Source organism: Anopheles aquasalis, chromosome 2, assembly GCF_943734665.1.
Source record: "Anopheles aquasalis chromosome 2, idAnoAquaMG_Q_19, whole genome shotgun sequence".
In the NCBI taxonomy this organism is placed as follows: domain Eukaryota; kingdom Metazoa; phylum Arthropoda; class Insecta; order Diptera; family Culicidae; genus Anopheles; species Anopheles aquasalis.
In genome coordinates, this window is record NC_064877.1 from 65,970,647 (window position 1) to 65,990,646 (window position 20,000).

General features: G+C 51.5%; 3 protein-coding genes across 5 annotated transcripts in view; 1 reads left to right on the forward strand and 2 right to left on the reverse strand.

The window, feature by feature from the left end:
• LOC126573273 (GTPase-activating protein CdGAPr) overlaps positions 1 to 16,144 on the reverse strand; it is a 75,055-nt gene extending 58,911 nt beyond the window's left edge. For all 3 annotated transcript variants that reach the window (XM_050233248.1, XM_050233249.1, XM_050233246.1), the window contains exon 1: positions 14,961 to 16,144. The gene's annotated coding sequence lies outside the window, so the exon portion shown is untranslated. The remainder of the gene's footprint in view (positions 1 to 14,960) is intronic.
• A 1,393-nt stretch (positions 16,145 to 17,537) lies between these two features.
• Positions 17,538 to 18,701, reverse strand: LOC126581254 (dnaJ homolog subfamily C member 16-like). Its single transcript, XM_050244783.1, has 3 exons — positions 18,261 to 18,701; positions 18,015 to 18,146; positions 17,538 to 17,950 (listed from the first exon to the last, which is right to left on the reverse strand). The coding sequence occupies exons 1-3, from the start codon at positions 18,261 to 18,263 to the stop codon at positions 17,669 to 17,671; spliced, it is 417 nt and encodes a 138-aa protein (XP_050100740.1). The 5' UTR covers positions 18,264 to 18,701; the 3' UTR covers positions 17,538 to 17,668.
• A 320-nt stretch (positions 18,702 to 19,021) lies between these two features.
• The window catches only part of LOC126578016 (uncharacterized), a 13,298-nt gene continuing 12,319 nt past the window's right edge, over positions 19,022 to 20,000 (forward strand). Inside the window, exon 1 of the mRNA XM_050240174.1 lies at positions 19,022 to 19,165. The gene's annotated coding sequence lies outside the window, so the exon portion shown is untranslated. The remainder of the gene's footprint in view (positions 19,166 to 20,000) is intronic.

A 20,000-nucleotide genomic window follows, 5' to 3' on the forward strand; every position in this document is an offset into this window, starting at 1 on the left:
TGAGCGAAAAATGAAATCCAACCTTCACCCGCTGGATTTCCTCTCCTCGCATCCATGACCGAGGACAGAACCGGATCGTGGCGAAACGAGGGGGATCGCGTACCTTTAATGACCCATTTATTTGTGCCATTCGCTTCCCCGCGTCCTCGACAAAAGCTGTTGACTTAGGTTAAGCAAACTACAAGCCGCGGGGAATAAACTTCTTTGGTGCTTCCTTCTCCTCCTTCTCTTCTACATAAATACACCCTCGACCCACTGGATGACACTTGGAAGCGAAGAAGGAACGCGAAATTGAGGAAGAGAAGACGTCGTGAGACGTCGAAAACGTACTGAGGCCGAACAAATTGATGTTTAAGCGAGAGCTTCCCGCACATTGACTGTTTGATTTTCCATTCAGCACGCACAGCACAGCACCACAGCTGCTGCTGCAGCAGTTGATCCGGTTCGCGGATCATTTGTAACACTGGAAGCACACCAAGCATGCAGGAAGCAATGCGCGCAAGGGCATGGCGCACGCAAGCAAGCAAAAGCCCACCTTGAAAACCTCCCCTTACCGAACCGAAAAATCATTCGCTTCGTTAGGAGGTTTAGTTTCGGTGAAAATTAGCTTCCGAAACGGAACAGGCGCACGGGAAGGTGGAAGTGTAGTGTGCAGAAGTAGACCAACCAAGCAGCAACTAGGGCGCCAGAGCAGCAGCAGCAGCAATAGCAGCAAGTGTTTAATAGTTCGGTAACGAGGTGCCGGCGCTTCCCTCACACGCAAAACCATCGTTAGACTTAGGAAGCACAAGAGGAATCTAAATGAGACTTGGAGATCCTCGAAAAAGGTGCAAAAACACCGGGTGGAGCAACAAAAATAAAGCCCGGAACCGATTATGTTGCTTCTGGTGCTGCTGGCTGCTCCGCGAAAGGCCGAAAATTGATGTTCCGCTGTTTTCAAGCGGCACACTCTCGCCGAGCCGTCGAAGCGCCGAAGCAGTTTTGGCGCAAGTAGAACGGCAACGGTGCAAAAGGGCTGCGGGCGAGCAGCCAGATGAGTGAAGATCGCACGTCGATCATTGTCTTTAGCGTGGGCCATTAGATGCGGCATCGAGTGGTTATAGAGAGCCCGCGGCGCACGCTAGTGGATACCGGTTGAATGTTTTGGAAAGGCCTGTGGCTTTACTATCCGCCGTCGATCAACTGAAAGAGTTTGGCCCTATTTTGAGAGGGTTCGGGAACGCCTTATGATGAGTTACTTAAAGGCGCATCCACTTGACCACTCCGCGCACGCTGGGCATACAATAGAGAGACCTAATTACACTGGACCAATAGTCACAGTAGGACTGCCTCCCCTGCACGTGGACGGGGACTAACAATAAAGTCTGGAAGCAAGCCGCCATGACCAATCGGTTATCTGGTGGTGATGGTCCATTGTATCCCGGATAACCGTATATGATTCATACTGTGCCGTGGAGCGTTGTCTGGAATTACTTGAAAGTACGCCCGAGTCCGTGTATCTTGATCGGAGAAGGCGCTGTCCACGATCGAGGCCAAAGAGAATTGTTTAACCCGCATCACAGCATCGGGGACCTAACCTTCACCCTCATAAAACGATTCTCCGGAGCTACCTTCAATTCGTTGTGTGGCTTTAGAAGCAAGTGCTGGTGGATTGCTCTTGGTTAGGACGTCACTACGTCCACTCGTCCAAAAAGGCCCCAAAAAAGTGAACATTCTCCTGTCTTACACCAATACCAACTCTGACCCTGACTGGCGAAGGGCAGTTCCATTGGAACGTCGACGCTAACGGCAACACAACCACCGGAACCGGTTCCAAATGCGTCGTGGTCGTCGTCGTCACCGCCACCGCGCAACAGCACAGCATTGAGAATTGGACAGTGGAGCGGCGCATTAATATGCTAATTTGGGATGTAATCAAATCAGTTCACCCCTCCGACCGGAGGTGACTGCCGGGTATGCCGGGGGACAGTTCAGTTCGAACTAGAGCCTGGAATCGACACTCGAAACACACACGCGGATACCTCTTCCGCTCGTTCGGATCGCTGTCATACGATCATCGCAGTGCGTGTGTTTCTGGTGTCGTGGTCTAAACCCTCACCCAAAAACCTCCAAACTGCTGGGCTTGCTTCTATACTAGGGGGGGGGGGGGGGGGGGGGGGGCTGCTATAGCGACGCATTGCGTGGCCAGTGACCATTGACAGCCGGTCACACCTCGTATCGCGACGCAAGCACGCCCCGTGGACCGAATTGAATGGCGCGCTCGCGAGCTGTCACCCACCACCGTCATCGTGCGAGCGCAGTCGGAACGCAAAAGGGGTGGCCCGGCGTTGGGTCACTGGTTGTATGTCACCGAATTCAAAATGGCGTGCCTAGGAAAGGTTATTTCCATTCTGAATCACCGCGCCTTCGGTGTGCGCTGCTTCAGCGACGTAACTATCGGCGTGAATGAACCGAACCGAAGCTTCGTTGCGCCGTTGAACGACGCCCGTTGATTCGAGAATGGGTGTGTGCTGGTGGCCAAGCGGCCAATATGGTTCCATGTTGACCCACTTTAAGGTCACCAGCAGCTGCTGCCGGTTGCTACCCTTCTGTTACTCCACTCCCAGTCAGAAGAACGATTCAACCCGGAAGTGACCGACAGAGCAACAGAGTAGCGGAGCAACAAGGGGTCTAAGTCTAATATACCTCCCCGATACCACCGCGGAAGAGCGAAGCAAATAAAAACCCACAAAAAAAATGAACTTCCCCAAAAAAAAGTCCATGTCACGTACGAAACGTAACGAGCGGTGAGGGACCTCCACCGCCACTATATGGAGAAGGAGGGGGGAGGAGACCGATAACTCCAATTTCCCCATTTTTATAAGAACTCCCTCTGCATACCACCTCTCCCGTCGTCGTCATCATCATCATCATCATCAGTCGTCACGAGGAAGTCGGAGGCCGAGGCGTGTTCGTGCCGGTTGCCGTGCCGGGGCACGTTCCTGTTTGAACAGTTGCGGCCAACCACAACAAACTGATACCAGGGAACCGGTGTGGATAGGGGTGATGGTTGGGTGGTGTTGCAGTGACACCGCATAGGGTGAAACATATGGCGGTTGTCGTGGCAGCCTTCGAGGCGCGCAGCTGTCAACACAAGCGCCACCGTGCGCTGGTACGGTCGCTGATAGCAAGTGAAAGAGGTGAGCGACCTAACGATGGCCGGGGGTGCAACACGCGACTCGCGATGTACGCGCGTGATGTGTTTGGGAGAGATGCACCAAAGGTGCAAGGTGCAAGGTGTAAGTGCTGGTGCATACAGCGTGCTCGACATCATCTTGTGCTGTCACCATTTTCACGATGCATATTGTAGTGGTTTGCATTCGATTCGTGGTGTAACTCAGGGGCGCGCTCTGACAATGTGCTTTCGAAGGAGAAAAAATAAGCGCATTTCATGCAAAGATCTTTCTGTTCTGATCATTACGTTGTCATTCAAGCAGATGTCGAGTTTCTTAGCGGTTGGAATTGGTGTCTTTTCTGTGAAGAACCAACTAACTTGAACTTTTTATTTAACTTTAACTCATTTTAATTAAACCAACTCAGGCAAAACGAGATGATAATTTGCAAGAACAATGTCCGTTCTGTACTACAGATGGATGCTAATAAAACAATCGATGTTTGTACCGATCACCAATAAGGCATTCTACAAGTTATAAAACATTATACAATGCAAAAACTATTAGGATATGTATAACATAAACCTGCACTCGTGAATACTCGATATAAAAACATAACCGAGCTATACACGCGACCACTTAGAATGCTTGAAAATAATCACCAAAGTGCTATTTATATTCGATTGAAATGATATTTACAAAAGCAATAGTCATAAGATCTACCTTTCACATGAACATATGACTGTATGACTAATCGTACAAATGTCCATTCATTTGTCGGCATCCTCTACTGCAAAAACGCCACGAATCAATCCATACACCTCTGCGACAATTGATCACTTTGAAGTGTGAAAAGAATCGTACAAACCTTTTGCGCCTAGTGAGATCATCGCGATCGAATGTTTTGAGTGTAAAATTAGCTATTTCTACGACCCTGCTGACACATCGGATCCGTCTAGAAAAACAGGTTATCAGGTGAGGATTGACAAAATCCCCGCGAATTAAGTGACACATTCTATGTGTGTGGGCAGTAGCACTAGCAACTGATTATCACTTTAATCGTTCGCCACATCATCCACCCTCGTATGACTAATAATCCAACCGGATTTTCTAAATCCCTACAGCCAGAGATTGGCTGATAAGAAAAAAAAATCGCGCCAGCTGATGACATTATTACGCACCGATAAGCAAGTCTTTTAGCCACGAGCCACTTCAAGGTTGAATTTTGCGCATTTTGTTATTAGCAGAAGCCGTTGAAGGAGAAATAACATTTTGATTCATTGCATTACCGGGAGCTGCTGCCTCTAGCAATGTTTATCCATGCCATTCGACCGTAATGGCCGGACAAGCGGACGACCCATAATGCGGGCTCTGACTGCCTTTTTATGTACGTTTGGAACACTTCGTTCCGGCTTGTAACGATCATCGTCACCGCAACGACGTGTTGAAATCCGTAAACATTCTGTGTACGGCCACCAATCTCTGCGATGGTTCCGCGGGCGACAGCACCAGCATCACACCTTTCGGGAGGGGACCAAAGGCACGGCCAGAAGCGAACCAAGCGAAAAGGCACGCTTTGCATACGATTTCCCTCGCCAACATTTCTTACGGTCACGTGAGGCGCGCGATTCGCAAAGTGTCAACTGACAAGAAGGAGGAAAAGGCAGGAGAGAACAAAGAGGCAACCACGAAAGGCAAAAACAACGACGGGAAATGGACATGTCGAGAGAGTGAGAGCGAAACGGAAAAAAAACAATTTACTTCGAAAACAAATTGCTTTCATTTGAAGGCAATATATTTATAAAATTTCGAGGTCTGCACATACACATAAGCGCTCGAAGCGGAACATATGAGGAGGATTTGTTGAATCTAACCTCTCCCCGAAAGCGACATTAGAGTCACCTTCGCCGCAACGAGAGCCACAGCAACAAAGAGAGCTGCTGCTGTGGTCTTCTACTTGGCGCAACTGATGCTGCTGCTGCCTTTCCCCTGTTGGGATCGTGGCAGCATAAAAACGGACCAGCAAGCAGCACAAAACGCCACAGAACGCACCAGACCGGAACAGTAAAGCATTCGTCACCGTTGCCGTGGCGTGTGGTGACCGTCCGGCTGCTAGCACCAGATAAAGAAGAGAGTATCCGTCGGGCGTCAGGTTGTGGTGGCCAGAAATCGAAAAATGAAACTCTTCTGGTGCGCCCCGTGGCCACCGCCGGATATGTCCTCCTCGTGGGGGTCTTCTTCTGCTGGATGCAGCATGGAATGCATGGAAACTCGTAGTGAACGCAACGGTGCGTATCGCGAACGGGGGGTCTTTGGACGATGATGCACCGCGCGCGTTTAACTACTTTGTTGCTGCAGGTTCGCACACCACAAAACAATGTCCGCACCCGTTGTCCTAGCTGTCCACGGGGGGTGGGGGGGGGGGGGAGGGGGGCTAGAATGTTTCTAAATGCATTGCCCACCCCTCATTTGCCGTTAGAGAACCTTGACAACATATGCTACACCATGCTCTAGGAGCGCTTTTTGCGACAATGTTTTTGCTGACGGAATTTCATGATGAATGAAAAATGAATTGTAGGAATTAGGAAGCAAACGAAGCACTTTCTAGACTTGCTGCTGGCCTAAAAGAGGACGAAACCAATTGAGCGGAACTCGTTCTCCTGAGACATTTCATTTCGAACTACGATTTCCCTCATATTTTCATTTCATTTTCCCATCCTGCTCGCTTTAAATCGCTCAAGGCGAGGTCGAGCCACGGTTTTCTACGGAAAATTCTACCAACGAGAATATTCGCTTTTCCTTCGAAAAGGGAGCGACTTGCAGCTGTGCGTTCTCGTTCTGGAAAACGGACGAAACCGTGAAACGATGGGAAAATTTGGGTTATTTTGGCGAAACTGCCTTCCGTCCCTCTTCAAAAGTTTGCCGCATTCTACGTTGTTCCGTGGCCCATCCCGGTGACCTAGATTCTCACCCTCCGGGCCTACTCGTGTTCCGAATCTCGGAAGTATTCGTGGAAAGGGAAGACCGCCACCATCGAGCAACAAAACTTTATCCTTCTGTTGTCGGTGGAGCTCTACGTCCACTACGATGTTACGAGCACAATAATGTTCTATCTGACAGGAACATGAACAGGAACAGCAGCGCGTTTCCTTCATTCTAAACACCAACGGAATTAACTTTAGGCGAACAGACGAAGTTGAGCTGCAAAGGATGGCCGCTCCCAGGGAGAGGAAACGCATAGACAAGCTGCTGGTAAGTGCCTGTGCCACTCTGGAAGGATGAGGATGACTATGTTGGTGCGCCACGCCATCGTCATGGTTGGCCTGCTTTACAGGAAAGCAAACAGCGAGCGCTCGAGGGGGTCAAACTCCTCCCCAAATCGACCTTCTAGTATCGTAACTCGGGAGTGGTGGGAGGAGGGGGGGAATTCAAAGAAAATTGATCAAAATACACACCCAATCGAGAGCGAGCACGATCGCGATGTAATCCTCCAAGGAATTTCAAAGTTTCCAATCCAACCCAACCACCCACCCTTAAATAACCCTCCAGCCAACCAGCCAGCCTCAAATCAAAACTTCAAATCCAAAATTCAAGCCTTAAGGGGAGAGAAGGGGCCAAAGGAGCGCCGTAGGACGTTTGGAATGCCTTTGCCCATGGCGATTCGCGCTTCCAATTCCTCTACCGCGGAGGAGAGACGCTCTATTGCTTCAACAACAGTGTTTACATGCCAGCTAACCCCCTTCCTCCCCCCAAACACACACCCATCCCGTGGTCTCCTTTAATGGCGGGGGACGAGAAGGTGGAGAGCACCTTTAGCTTGGTGCGCACCTTGCTCGCACCATAAAATTCCACTCGCACCGTGCACAGCAGGACACAGGCCCGGCGAACAAACGAGCGAACGAGCGAAAGAGGTCTCTGCACTCGCAAAGCAGTGGGGCCGCTGCCGCCGCCTCCCCGTTGGTCAAACCTGGACCACGGTTGGAGGTTGAACGTTGCGATGGAATTTCGTAGCAGATTACTCCATGGGCGCGGCGCAGTGACGCAAAGCCAGCTAGGCCTGGCCAGCGCAGAGCAGTCGAAGAGAGAAGCAGCATGCCAGACAGGCCAGTCCGTCAGACAAACCTTTTTAACTACGTTGCTGCTAATTTGCAGCCGACAGACTCCGCGCATAACCGCGCGAATAATCGACGATAATTATTCGACGAGACGCGAGATCCGAGAGCCAAGAAGCAGTTAGCAACGTGGAGGAACACACATCAGCAAACGCGCGGAAGCATAAATTAAGTGAAAAGAAAAGCAGGGTATTAGGTAATTAGTGGATAAGGAGATTAAAAAGAGGAAGAGTGTGTGGCTCATTTTAAGACCAAATTTGCCTAAAAAGCCCAACCAGCCAGAGTGCGTGGTGTGTGATTTCACGCAAATTGTCGATATTCCGGATCCGGATCCCTCAGGGATCGCAATCAGAGGTGGTATCCGGCGCCACTCCAGCAGCCATAAGAAGGAGAGACTTTAATCGCTTCGCTGGTGCTGCTGCTGCTGCTGCTGGAGTGTGCTAACGTGTGGTGGTCTAACGCTTCTTTTTGGCTGGACCACCAAGCGCCAGGGAGCTGTGGACCATATCCGCGCAAATGTCTTAATTAACCTTTGCCGCGAATGTATCCCATTACCTCCCCGCGGACCATTCCACGTGAGGTTTTGCAGAGAGAATCATCAAAGTAGAAGCACACACAGCCATGGGGCGGCGTGCGTTGGTCACCATTAATTGCCTAATGACAAACCATGCTGCTTAGCGGGGGGACTCATTAGTGACGCGCGAAAGGACAGATCCTCCTCCTCCCTCTTTCTATCTTCCTTTCTCTTCTCAAACTGCTGCTACCGAACGCCCGGGAATGTTTCTTTTTCTAATTTTGCACGCACGCACCCAGAAAGGCTAGATTTATGGTTTGCTCTAGACTCTACACTCTAGTGGGCTAGCACGTGGTGCTGGCGGCTAATTGTTCTCTACGCAACCATTTCCACCAGCACGCAATGTGCCCACTGCTTCCGAAAGGGGTTTTTTTTTGCCGGTGATTTTCTTTGAAAAATAAATCCGGACCCCGAAAAAATTGAAAGAGATAAATCGTGACGGTGAATCTTGTCGATGTCGAGTGCCGGCTCAAAGCACACGCACGCACACCGAGACAGGCAGCGAGAAGAAGAAGAAAAAGGCTTATCGTGGTGGTCAGCAGCTGCTATTTATGATTCGCGCGATCCGGTTGACGTTGTCAAGAAACGCTGTCCCGTCCACTCACTAAGCAGCTACGTTTTTGCGGAAAATGAAACAAAATATACATAAAAAAAAACAGTCGGTAGAATATGCGTGCGTGGACCTCCTTCCTTCTTACCAACATTACACCGGACGACCACCGGACCGGTTGACCGTATTTCAAATCATTTTACGATTATTGCTTTCGATGAGCAGACTCCACAAAAACTCTCCCGCTCCCGCTACTGGGCGCACAGACGCGATCAGCTGCTCCAGCGGGGAAGGGATCGAGTTCATACATAATCAGCAGCGGCGGAAGGCCAAGTGCTAGTGTGCGAGCACCCCCCGGAGGACCGGTTCGTCAATCGATTAAGTTTAATCTGTTTCAGGTCACCGCGACGATAACCGCTGAGTGGCTGAGCATAAATTGTTACAACGGGCGCACGCTGTGTGAATGGGAAATGGGACTCGACGACACTCCGCGACGCAAAAGATCATGAACTTGCCCCCCTGTACCTCGTCGTGTCCACGCGCGCTTCCGCAATGAATATCCGCGTAAATCATGTTTTGGGGTGCTCTTCTCTCATTGCGCCTTCGTGGCCTTCGTGGCCATAGCACCGAGGCCATGGGTGTCGCATGTTAGCATAACGAGCGCTCAAAGGCATCACCGAGAACGCGGTGACGTGCGATGCATCTTATAATGCTCATTAGCGTGTGGCAAGAAGATCTCCTCCTCCTCCCCATCGTCATCCCCGAGAGTTGAGTTGAGTGTTTATCTTTCACGTTAGCCTGGACCGGTCCGGATCGGTTGATTAAATGAAATGACACGCACCGCACCAAAGAAGGAGCTTTGAGCGGATGAGGGAGGTGTTCCTCTGTTTGCGACAACGACGACGACGACAACGCGCGATGGATGATGATGCAACGCGGAGAACGAGGCGCGTCGAATCGGCCGCCGCCTAAACGCGAATCAAGTGCATTGAATGGAGGGCACCCCCTACACGGTACCAAACACCCACCCACCCACCAACCAGATCCGATTGGACCGTCAGCAGCAGCAGCAGCAGCAGCAGGGCGGGCATCATCATGACACTATCTCCTCCGATCGCCCATCGTCCGGGCTTAAAACCAGCACTGGCTGTCCTTCGAGCAGCGCAGCCCGGCCAACCAACCAAGGACATAAACATTCAATTCTCTCTCTTCGTTCCGTTCCGCGCGATGCATTAGCCGATGCTCGATGACGCTGCCAACGGAGCGGTGGATGTCCTCGTATATTACGATTCATCCGTTCCATCGCGATATGCATTCGCTACGTCGCGCGATACGATATTGGAAACGATATCAAGAGTTCTTAGCCGTGCGCCTGTCAGCGAGTCGCGTGACAGCTAACCACCACCACCAGCACATCGCCGCCCATTATGCGCCCTAAAGTGGCCAGCCATTTAATGGCGATCGTGGATCGTCTTCAGAGCGTCGCGGAGACAGTTTGTTTGACTTTGCGTGGGGGGAGGCGGACGGGTTTAAGATCCGCGCTGATCCGACGCTGATCGATGAGGCATCTCAAGAGCGTTCGTTGGTGCTGGTCGCCGTTCGCAAAAGATTAAGTTACCAGCACCACACAAATGTTTGAAGGAGTTGCCTATCGACGGGCGGCTCTCTATCTCGTTGGAATGACGAATTGGCCTGACATATTCTAAGCCGTGCACCGTGGCATTGGCATTGTTTAAATGCTTCAAGATAAAGAAATCGTTACGAAAAACAAAAACACAAAATGGAAACCAAGGTAAAACATCGAACAAGAGAGGTGAGGTGCGTAAGATGTCTCGCGAGTAAACCTCTTGGTTGGTATCGTCTTTCAGAACGAGCATCGGAGCATAGAACAGCACGCCAGAGAGAGAAAGAGAGAGAGAGAGCTCTAGCTCGAGCTAAAGAAGGGAAAGGCCAGTCACCATCCACCGGGGGCCCCAGATGCTGGGGAGAATTCGAGTCTCCTCACGAAACATCGAATGAAATCGAATGATCGAGACTGTGTGCATGTATGTGAAGATCACATGCAGAAGCATGCACAGAGCACTGAGAAAAGAAGGGTCAAATGGGCATCTCGCCAGCAACGCCATCGCAGCATAGCTCGCACGTCGAGAGATGTTCAACCCATTCGACCGTGAACGGGGTGGCGGGTAGAGGAGGAAGCATTGTTTTAGGCAAGGCTCCGTTTATTTATTTATGCTGCATGTGCCACCTCGCGCGTGCATCCGAATGCTGTGCTCCCAGTCCCAGTCTAAACTTCCAGAGTCTGGCCCGTCTCGCGCCAAGAAGACGACTGGTGCCCACGGAATGGACTGTTGCTGTCGTTGTTGGTTCAGGTTGGTGTCGATCGCTGGCGTCGGTGTGTGCGTCGGAGCGGAGCGATTAGACGAGAATTAATGTTCCAATCCAGTGGAGGTGATGGGGCGCGTGTGGCTGTTGAAATTGATTCACACTTTAGGAAGGAGAAGGAGAACTCGAGAACTGGCCTAATCGCTGGCCGAAGTGCTGCCCGGACTGGGTGTGTGGACAAATGAGTCACAATTTCAAATGAACCAGAGAAGCGGATGCGCGATCGGGGCTTGGAATAAGGGGAACAGGCTCCCCTTTCGAACATTCGAGAGATCGACCCTCGTCGAGCAGCATCCAGTTTCCAGTCCAATCGAACACGAAAAACAGAGAGAAAAGTAATGCATTCTATTCCGGTGAGAAGAAAAAACAGACAATCCGGGAACACACCTTCTTTGCGCCCAGCAAGAATCTGCCTTGCTAGTGACTTGCAATAGAGAAAGCCTTGCAGAAAGTTAGGAACAACCGAGGGACCTACCGAAGATACGACGACATCGTCGACAAATAAATCAAAATGACATATTGCAGAAGTGCGCCAGTTGTTGGCGGAGAAACCGAACGAATGCACTTGTTCCCCCAGGTGGGCTAACGGGAGTTAGAGCTCGTCCCAGACACCCAGAGATGTTGCCCATCAATAACCCCTAGAAGCCTAGTGCTCACTTCTCGTTGCAAATCACATTCCGAATCCGAAACTGGATGGTGTGGTCGCGTAGGATGATGCGAAGATGATTGCAACCGCGCGGGGGAACGTGGGCTGAGGATGGATCGATTGAAGAAGAAATGAAATCTTGCATTCCAGTTCGCTCCAGGAGCGAAAAGACGCCCGGATAGAGAAGGAGCCTCGACGAAGCGATAAGGAACCGCAGAGCGACACTGAAAAGTAATATTATCTTCGAGAACAAGCTTGTTCCCAGGACCAGGTGACCAGATGGTCCCCGCTGGACAGCCAATAAACTACTTGGAGATGGCCTGCGCCTCAGTTTTATCAGTTTCGTTGTCCTTTTTCACCTTCCTTATCGATCGTGCAGTGTCTTCCGGACCAACCAGTTACAAGGGGACACATTTGCCTTCTTCCCCTCATTAGCTTCGGCCCTAGTAGTGCAACCCTACTGCACGTCGAAACCTTACATACGAGGTGCGGTTACATCGACCGAACACATCGTTCTCTTCCCTCGGTGTTATTTTTTTTTTTTTCGGGGGTTTTACGTTTCGCTGCATTCGCTTTCGCCGCGCACACGGCTCTCAAAGGCCTGCCCCGGCGGAGTGCGTTTCCTTCTTCACCTTCTTCTTTTTGCTTTGCTTCCTCTGCTTCTTTGTCTGTGTTCAACCAACCGACTCAACAACCCCGAGCCATCGATGCACTTTCCATTGTTACGCACAATTTGCATACATCACCAGACAGCCAGCCCGTCAGCCGGCAGCAGCAGCAGCATTGTGCCAGAACCAGCCAGTCCCCTGTATCTGTCTGTGTTGGTTGAAAGCAGGCCCTCTGACCAAGCCGGTTGCATAATGGCGGCCTGCATAAGGGTGATGCATATAACGGATTGTGATGCAGCAACCCTTCGGTGGCTTCCATCGTGAGCTGTCGCCGGGATGCGTCCGTTTCATCCGTTCCCCTTTCACGGGGCAGAAGAAGGAGATATTCCCAGGAGGATTTTGGGAGGTCCTCTCTCGGGAGCCACCCTCACTCGATTCGCGGCGCATGATGAATGGCTTTCGCGTAATCGCGATCCCCCTTCGTGGTTCGTGGCGCGATCATTAATCGCGCCTGACAGATATGCTGATATATGTTGCGAGCATCACTTTCATAACACGGAGCACCTAGATTTATGGCAAATCCCAGTTGATGGGCCATCAACCCGGTGTGCTGTTTGATGCTCAGATGCCAATGCTAATTCCGCCCTGCCGAGGTCACTTCCTTAAGCGTTGGCGCATGCTGCCACATGCTGGCGGCTATTAGGGACGATCGGGAAATGAAGCATACATCGTGATGCCCCCATTGAGCCCATGGCATTAAATTGATCGTGCATAATCGTCTGATTTAATGCCTAGACCCGCGGGGCTGTTGGCAATTGATTTCGATTGCTTCGCGAGCGCACCACGCACGCACGCATGCACACTCCAGGACGGATAAAACACTGGAACGAGAGCTGGATGCATTAGCGCAACCACCGCACAGACCCCGTCCGTCCGCGCCGTCTTAAAGAGGGAACGAAATGGCGAGCCTATTAATAATAATAATCCCTGGAGTGCGCAGATGGGCCGGAGGACGACGAAGAGGCGCTCGCTCGGCCCAGCACAACGCCAACGCGGAGTCCGTTCCCTCTGTCCACCCCCTTATCGGAAGGTGCCGATAGGTGGCTAAATCGAGTTCAATTCCCCGTAAGCCCGCACGGGAAGGCAATCGAGAGGCTCGTCTCCCAAATGGATGGCTTTGTCGCGGCAATAAATGGTGTCCATTCGATGTCGATGTGGGCACCTGCCTCCGGACCAACCTACTCTCCCTCCCTGGCGAGTCCATTTAATTACGCAGCGAAGCAGGTTTGCGCAGGCTTACCACAGAGGACCGGATAGGGCTGGGGACCGCTAGGGGGAAACGAATGCGCAAGCACGGGACCCCATTTCTTGGCTAAAGCTTGCTGGAGAGACAAGCGGCGTTACCACACTCCTCAACTGTGGTGGGCACATCATCCGTAGCCCTAAACAGGCTCCTTAGGCGGGGGCGCCACGATTATGAGGCAGCTTTTGTGGGGCAGCCACACCTCCTCGCCGCACGTTGGACCGATCCCTGGCTCCGAAATCTCGAGCCGTATCGTGGCGTGCGTGACTCCCGCCGATCTCGCTCTAATTAGTCACGTTAATCATCCTGGCCCACGGCCGGTTAGTAGTGGTGTTGCGCTGGTGGCGTCTGAGGCGACTAATTAGCCTTCCGCGCCGTGTGCTTCCTTCGTGGTTCGTTCACTTCCACCGCCCGACCGTCCACCGGTGTTTAAACAGTTTATAGTTAGCATCGACTGGAAGCCAGTCCAGTTTGGGTTGATTATGAGCCACAGATTACTCTCCAGGATGTGCCGGAAGACCATCCACCGATCGGCCTACTGTGAACACAGCTGATTGTTTGCAGTTTTGATTCGCTAAAATGAAACGAAAGATCAGAACTGTTGGGCTGAAAAAGTTGACTCCTCCGCTTCTCCACAATCGAACCACTCTACACACTCTCATTAGCCCTCCAATTCACACCTCCTTCCGTTCGACGGTGATAAGCTAATTGCTCGCAAGCAGGCGAGCTTCGTAAGAAAACACTCCGGGGCTTGGGTCACTCCCGATCCATCATGGGCAGCCGTGGGCAGCCGGTGCTGATAAGGCGCAGGCCACGGCCCGGTAAGCCACGTAGCAGCGAAGGTTATCACGCCGTCCGGGGATGGCCATTTCCGCGTCCAGGCGTGCCCGAAGCGATGACACCCGGATCGAATTCGAACCCTCCTGGGCTCGTGGAGGCAATTGGCAATAAATTAGAATCAGAATTAGATTGTCTCTTGTCCTGCGTGACACCCCTCAGGTCCCTTTCAACTCCCCAAAACGGGGTGACGTTATCTGGTTCCTGCTGGAGCGTTATCGATGATTGATGGCTCCCGGAAGAGACGCAGAGACAACGATTAACGCAGACAACGCGCAGAGACCAGCACCAGCGTCCCGCTGGAACTCGGGAATGAGGTCAACTCGGTCAACATTCCCGTGGTGTGCTGCTTAGCATTCTGAAGATGACGTTGAGTGAAGGGCCGGCTGGCTTTCGTGAAAATCCTTGCTCACCGAGCTCGCCAGTCGGTCGCGGGAAATGTGCTGACGACCGAACCGCTAACCTTTGACCCCTTCCCCGAAACAGGATACGGCCTGTTGGGTGTGTTCGTGTAGGGAGAGACACTCGCCGTGAGCATAAAAACATCTAGTGAGCATAGAGAATGCGACGGCGTTGCGTTGCATATCCTTGGGCAGAGAGAGCTCTCTCTCTTTCTCTCTTTCTTTGCCTATCTCTCGCAGAATCATAAAATCATAATAAAGGACACCAATGTTGAGTCCGTGACCGTTTTTCGCCAAACCATCTGTTTTGCGATACGAGGCCAGGATGAAATCATAGGAATTCATGCCCTCCCCCTGCCCATCCTACGGAATATTCCACTCCGGGAGCTTACCTTGTTTTTTTGAAATTGCGAACCGTTCCCGTTGAGGTGACCGTAAAGGTTGACAACTATTTTCGTTGAGACTTGGTGAGGTGCTGCTGCTGCTGCTGCGGCTCCATGCTGCTAAAAATATCCAAATACCGACGACCAACGCCGATCAACGACCAAATTCAATCCTATCCGATCCGATGGGCGACGATGGGGAGAGTTTTCTCCGTCTCCTGGGGCCGATTTTCACGCGGCTGCTCGAGGTCACAAACTTATTTGGCACTTTCTGCGGGCCCAACCCCGGACACGCACACCGGATTTTCACCTTTCTCCCGGTGGCCCCCTTCACAAACAACACACTACTCCTGTCGCTCGCACACTGAGCACGGCACCAACACTATCACCGAATTTTCCGGATTTTCCACCGAGAGGACGTTTTTCTCTGGTCAATTCACTGTCGCCTTTTGCTCGGTTTGGAAAACTTCAATTCCACTCTCTACCAGCCGTCGACTGCTTCTTTGATGATCTGAATTTTCATGATTTTATGCTCGACGCACGCACGCACGCACACGGACACATACGCGCGCGCAGCATCTCAATTCTCGGTCGCGGTGCAAGAATTTTCTTTTTTTTCCACTTTTTCACGAGGCAAGCCAACCCTGGGAAAGGATGCTGTGGCCACTTCGGAACGGAAAGAAACGTTACCAACGATGGGTGTTCTGGTGCAGCAAACCACGCACGGCTCGCCGAAGAACGAAATTCACGCACAAGAAAGCAGAACACACACGAGCGAGCACATACGCACACACATTTTCACGATTTTCGGAAAATCTCGCCAAGAACTTCAAGCCAGATTTTGTGATTCTCTTTTTTGGTGCCGGCGATGAAACTCCAAGGAAAACCAGAGCCAAGTCAAGGTCAACTAACTGCACAAACTGGTATGTAAACTTTGTACGCACTTTACGCACTTATCGCATCACTTTAGGGTTTTATCACCGTTCAGCGCGATTTCAGCGGCGCGCTAGAAAAGTTTGCCTGTCCTTCACGGAACGGCCACGCACTGCGATTCGCTTAACTTATTTTGAACACGGGTTTTTGGGGACGATGGAGAAGCGTTCAGCACGAAATCCGTCGCCTTTTGGTTTTCGTTGGTGCCGTGAAAATATCCAAACGCCACGAGCGATGCACGCGCACACCCTCCGCGGTCCACGAAATGGTAAACACAAAATGGAGAAGAAGAAGAACAAGAAGGCGAAAAAGATGGAACTCAGCAAACCCAGTGAACAAAATCACTCAGTTCCCGGTCCCGGGGCTGGCAAAACACTGGAGACCCGTTCGAAACCGGAACTCGTACTCGTCAACCTGGCGTCTCCATCTACCTTATGTGTTCTCTTTCTAAGCTTTCCTTTTGCCTTGTCCACCTAAAACGTAGGACGGTGTAACCGCGATAAGTGATGGGTTTAATTAAAGGCTTTCTTCAGTGATAGTCACGATGTGTTTTTCGTCCTTGTGTCATCGTGTGCATCGTATCTTATGTTCGATGTTAAGCCACCTTTCGCTCAGCCCATACTTTTCTTCCACCACCGTGGCTGTGGCCTACAATCTCGTATACGAGACCTCTCTTCCTGCGGGTTTCTTTCACAATTTTCGACCAATAACAACGACTGGGCGTTCATCGATCGTCGCGTTTGTTCTACCTCATCACCATCGCAGGCAATCTGTGGCTCGATTTCAACCGTATCTGCCTTCCTGCAGCGTTGCTGAAGGCAAGTGGGTATCTCATGAGCTCCACAGTGTCCTCTGGCCCGGGGTACTCAAAACTGTTCACTGGGTTGACCAAAACTTTTGGACCCAACAGCAAAACAATCAGCCCAACAGCATCAAAACAAACCGTAGGAGTGAAAGAGATAGCATGTACTCAAAAGAAAAAAATCGACTGCTTGACAAAGTCTGTCAACGGGGTTATATGAGTCAACTCGAACGAGTTGGTCAACTCGACAAACATATCGCCGTCTCTCTCTCTCTCTCTCTCGCTCTCCCCTTCCCTTTCTCACCTCGCAACACTCACCACCACACATACCTTTTACTCCAAATTACTAATTACTAATTGATTAATCGGCGAAACATAAACAAAAAATGCGAATGAAAATCAACCAGAAAACGAGGAAAAATGAGGAAAACGAGGAAAATGAGGAAATGGAAATCGGTCGGAAATGGGTAAGTCGAGTGCGCAACTCATTTTCCACGTTTCCATCTACAACCACCGTTTTACCACCGCAGCCGACCTTGAAAGAGTCTTGCACTCAGCGGTGGAATTGTCAGGGCTACAAAGATCAAGCATCAAGCATCAAGTGGATCATAGAAATGGCTCGCGCGAGAACTGACCCTCCGTTCGGCACCCTCCATCCACGGCAATCACGGCTGCCAAAATCACAAAATCGAAGTTGTTCACCTTTAGGCGGACTTTCACCCCCCACCGGGCAACGTGCCCTTCCGGTTTTATCTTAGATTAAAATGTTTCTTTTAGCTGTTCCTTCTATACTAGAATGTAACAATAGTTATGCCGAAATAAGCTGCATACTTTATTCTAAAAGAAAAACAAGTGTACGTATTTATTACATGCGCAAATTTAAGTTTTTCAATACAGTGGAAATCATATTGGTAAGTGGTACCTTAAATTTGCGATGATTTACGCCCAACGGTGCCAGATGAAGTCGACCAGATGCTGTGCATTAAAGACGCTCTCGCGGTGGATATAGTTGAGGCCGTCGAGGACCATGACAATGCACGGTAGTGAGTGGACACCGGTCCGGCGTACCAGCTGCTCCTCGTGACCCGCATTGATCGTTCACGATCGTGTCGATCATCTTCGTGAACGAGTTGGCCGCTTTCATACAGTCGAAGCACCAGTCGGCGTAAAACAGCAGTATTTGCGGAGTTTGGCGGCTTTTGGGCAGGATGTTGCTCTCGTAGTACTTGGCGGTGATCGACAGCCGATGGTACAGGCTAATGTCCTGGTCGTGGAAGTTAAAGTTATGTGCAGTTCGTAAAAGTGTTCGAACGGATCCTGGAACCGACCGTGTGGTGTAATCTGACCGCTCCCTGTTCACGATTGCATCCTCGTTCGTTATGTACGGCGTATGCCTTCCGACGCTCCGAGTCGGAAAGTAGCTCGTATGCCTGCTTGATCTCGACGAACCGCTGCTCCGCCTAAAAGTGTTTTGATTTGTCCGGATGCCTGTTTGATACAGTTAGCTCAAGTCCTAGCACGCCTGTGGCAAGCAATCAATACGAACCCAGACAGAGTGCTGTTCGGATTCTTACCATTCCTTAGCTTGCTGTTTGTAGGCTCGTCGGATCTTCTGTAGTGTAGCCTTTCGCTCCAAAACCCACGGTGACGTACGGATCCTTGCTGTCGCACTGCACCAGCAGGACGATCACAAACACTGCCAGGTAAAGCCACCTGTTCCGACGGTGGCAAACTAGGAATAGGAGCGGATCTTCTTCCCTTAGCACTCTTCCTTTGGATGCGCCTTGCGATTGGCAGACGATCTGCCGAGCCAGCTATCTTATATGATGAACAAAGCGCGCTGGAGCTGCCTTTATTCGGGCAGAAGAACCCACTCCTTCTCCTTGCTGCTCCGTGTTCGGAACAAGCGAAGAGGTTTCACCTTCGCCGGATCTCTGGTCGGATACGCGACAACACCCTCCTTTGGATGCACCGTGCATGTAGAGCCGATGTGATTGTCCATCACACTCCGATCGTCTCCGTCCTTTTGTGTTTCTGGTTTGGTGATGAACGTAAACAAGGCGTCGAATGTCAAAAAAACAAAAAAAAGCAAAAAAGAAAAAAAGTGCTATCCTTGATTGGAACGAGAGTTGGAATAAGCCAGGAGCCACTTTGTCGTTTACATCACATTACGGGTTTGAAGAGTTTGAGGTCGCGGTCCGAACAGTCAACTCCTTGATCCGCCAGCGACTGTGGTGGTTTTCTGCATGGGTAGGTTTGGATTTCACCATGGTTTCGATTTCACCACGACGTTTCTCCACGAATTCTGTGAAATTTTGTGAGCCGCCATGATGGTTCTGCAACCACGCTTCGAGGCAAAGTTAGAAATTCGTTTTCTTCCTTTCGTGACCGAGTGCGTGACCGTGAACGGCATCGAGATGCAGTAGAATCGTGCGGGTCGTGTTTTCGGTCCCGTTGGACCGCCTGGCGGACCTTGGAAGTAGGAAAATTTACGTGTTTTTTCACACTCGCCAGTGGCTCGGGGAGTTTTTCTTCGGACGGGCGTGTGTTCCCCGCCGTCGCGCCGCCGCCGCCGTCGTCGTCGTCGTCGTCGTCGTTCTCGCTCCCTCTCGGCGTCGCCGCCGTCGTCGTCGTCGTCGTTGCCCGGGCAGCGGCAGTTGGTGCGAGCGAGTAGGCAGGTAGTGTCGATCGAAGGCGACGCGGTTCCGTTCCGTGGCGTGCCCGTGTGAGTGACAGAGAAGGGGCGCAAGCAACGCCGCAAGAGTGAGCGAGTGCGAGCACCGAGCCCGAGTGTAGCGGGAATTAGCGGGAAAAAGAAGGCTGGCAAGTGAGCGCGCAGCAGCTCGAGAAGCACAGGCGCAAAAGCCAGCAGCAGCAGGGGTAGCATAAAAAGCATATTTCGCTTCGCTCGCCAGCGGGCAAAGGGCGCCCCGCGCCCGTCCAACCGCGCGCGCGTGTTTTTGTGTCGAAATTGGCGCTGCGACAGCGTTCCTGGTCAGCGACCGACCTGCTGCTGCTGCTGCTGCTGCAAAGCATCATCGCTGACATCGACATATCATCATCATCATCGGTTGCAACAACTGTGTGGCCACCGTCCACAGCATCTTCAGCATTGCGCGCGCCAACCAACAACCGCCAGGCTATCATCAAAGGCGTGCGTAGGATTCGCTTCGCTGCTGGGTTCTCGGTGGCAGGCCAGCGCCTTCTAGGTCGCCCACCAACCCCCCTCGAGAACGACGACGACGGGAGCGCGCGCACACGGGGCCACCCCACCGCTGCTGGGCAGAAGAGGAAAGCGACGAACGAGCGAGAGC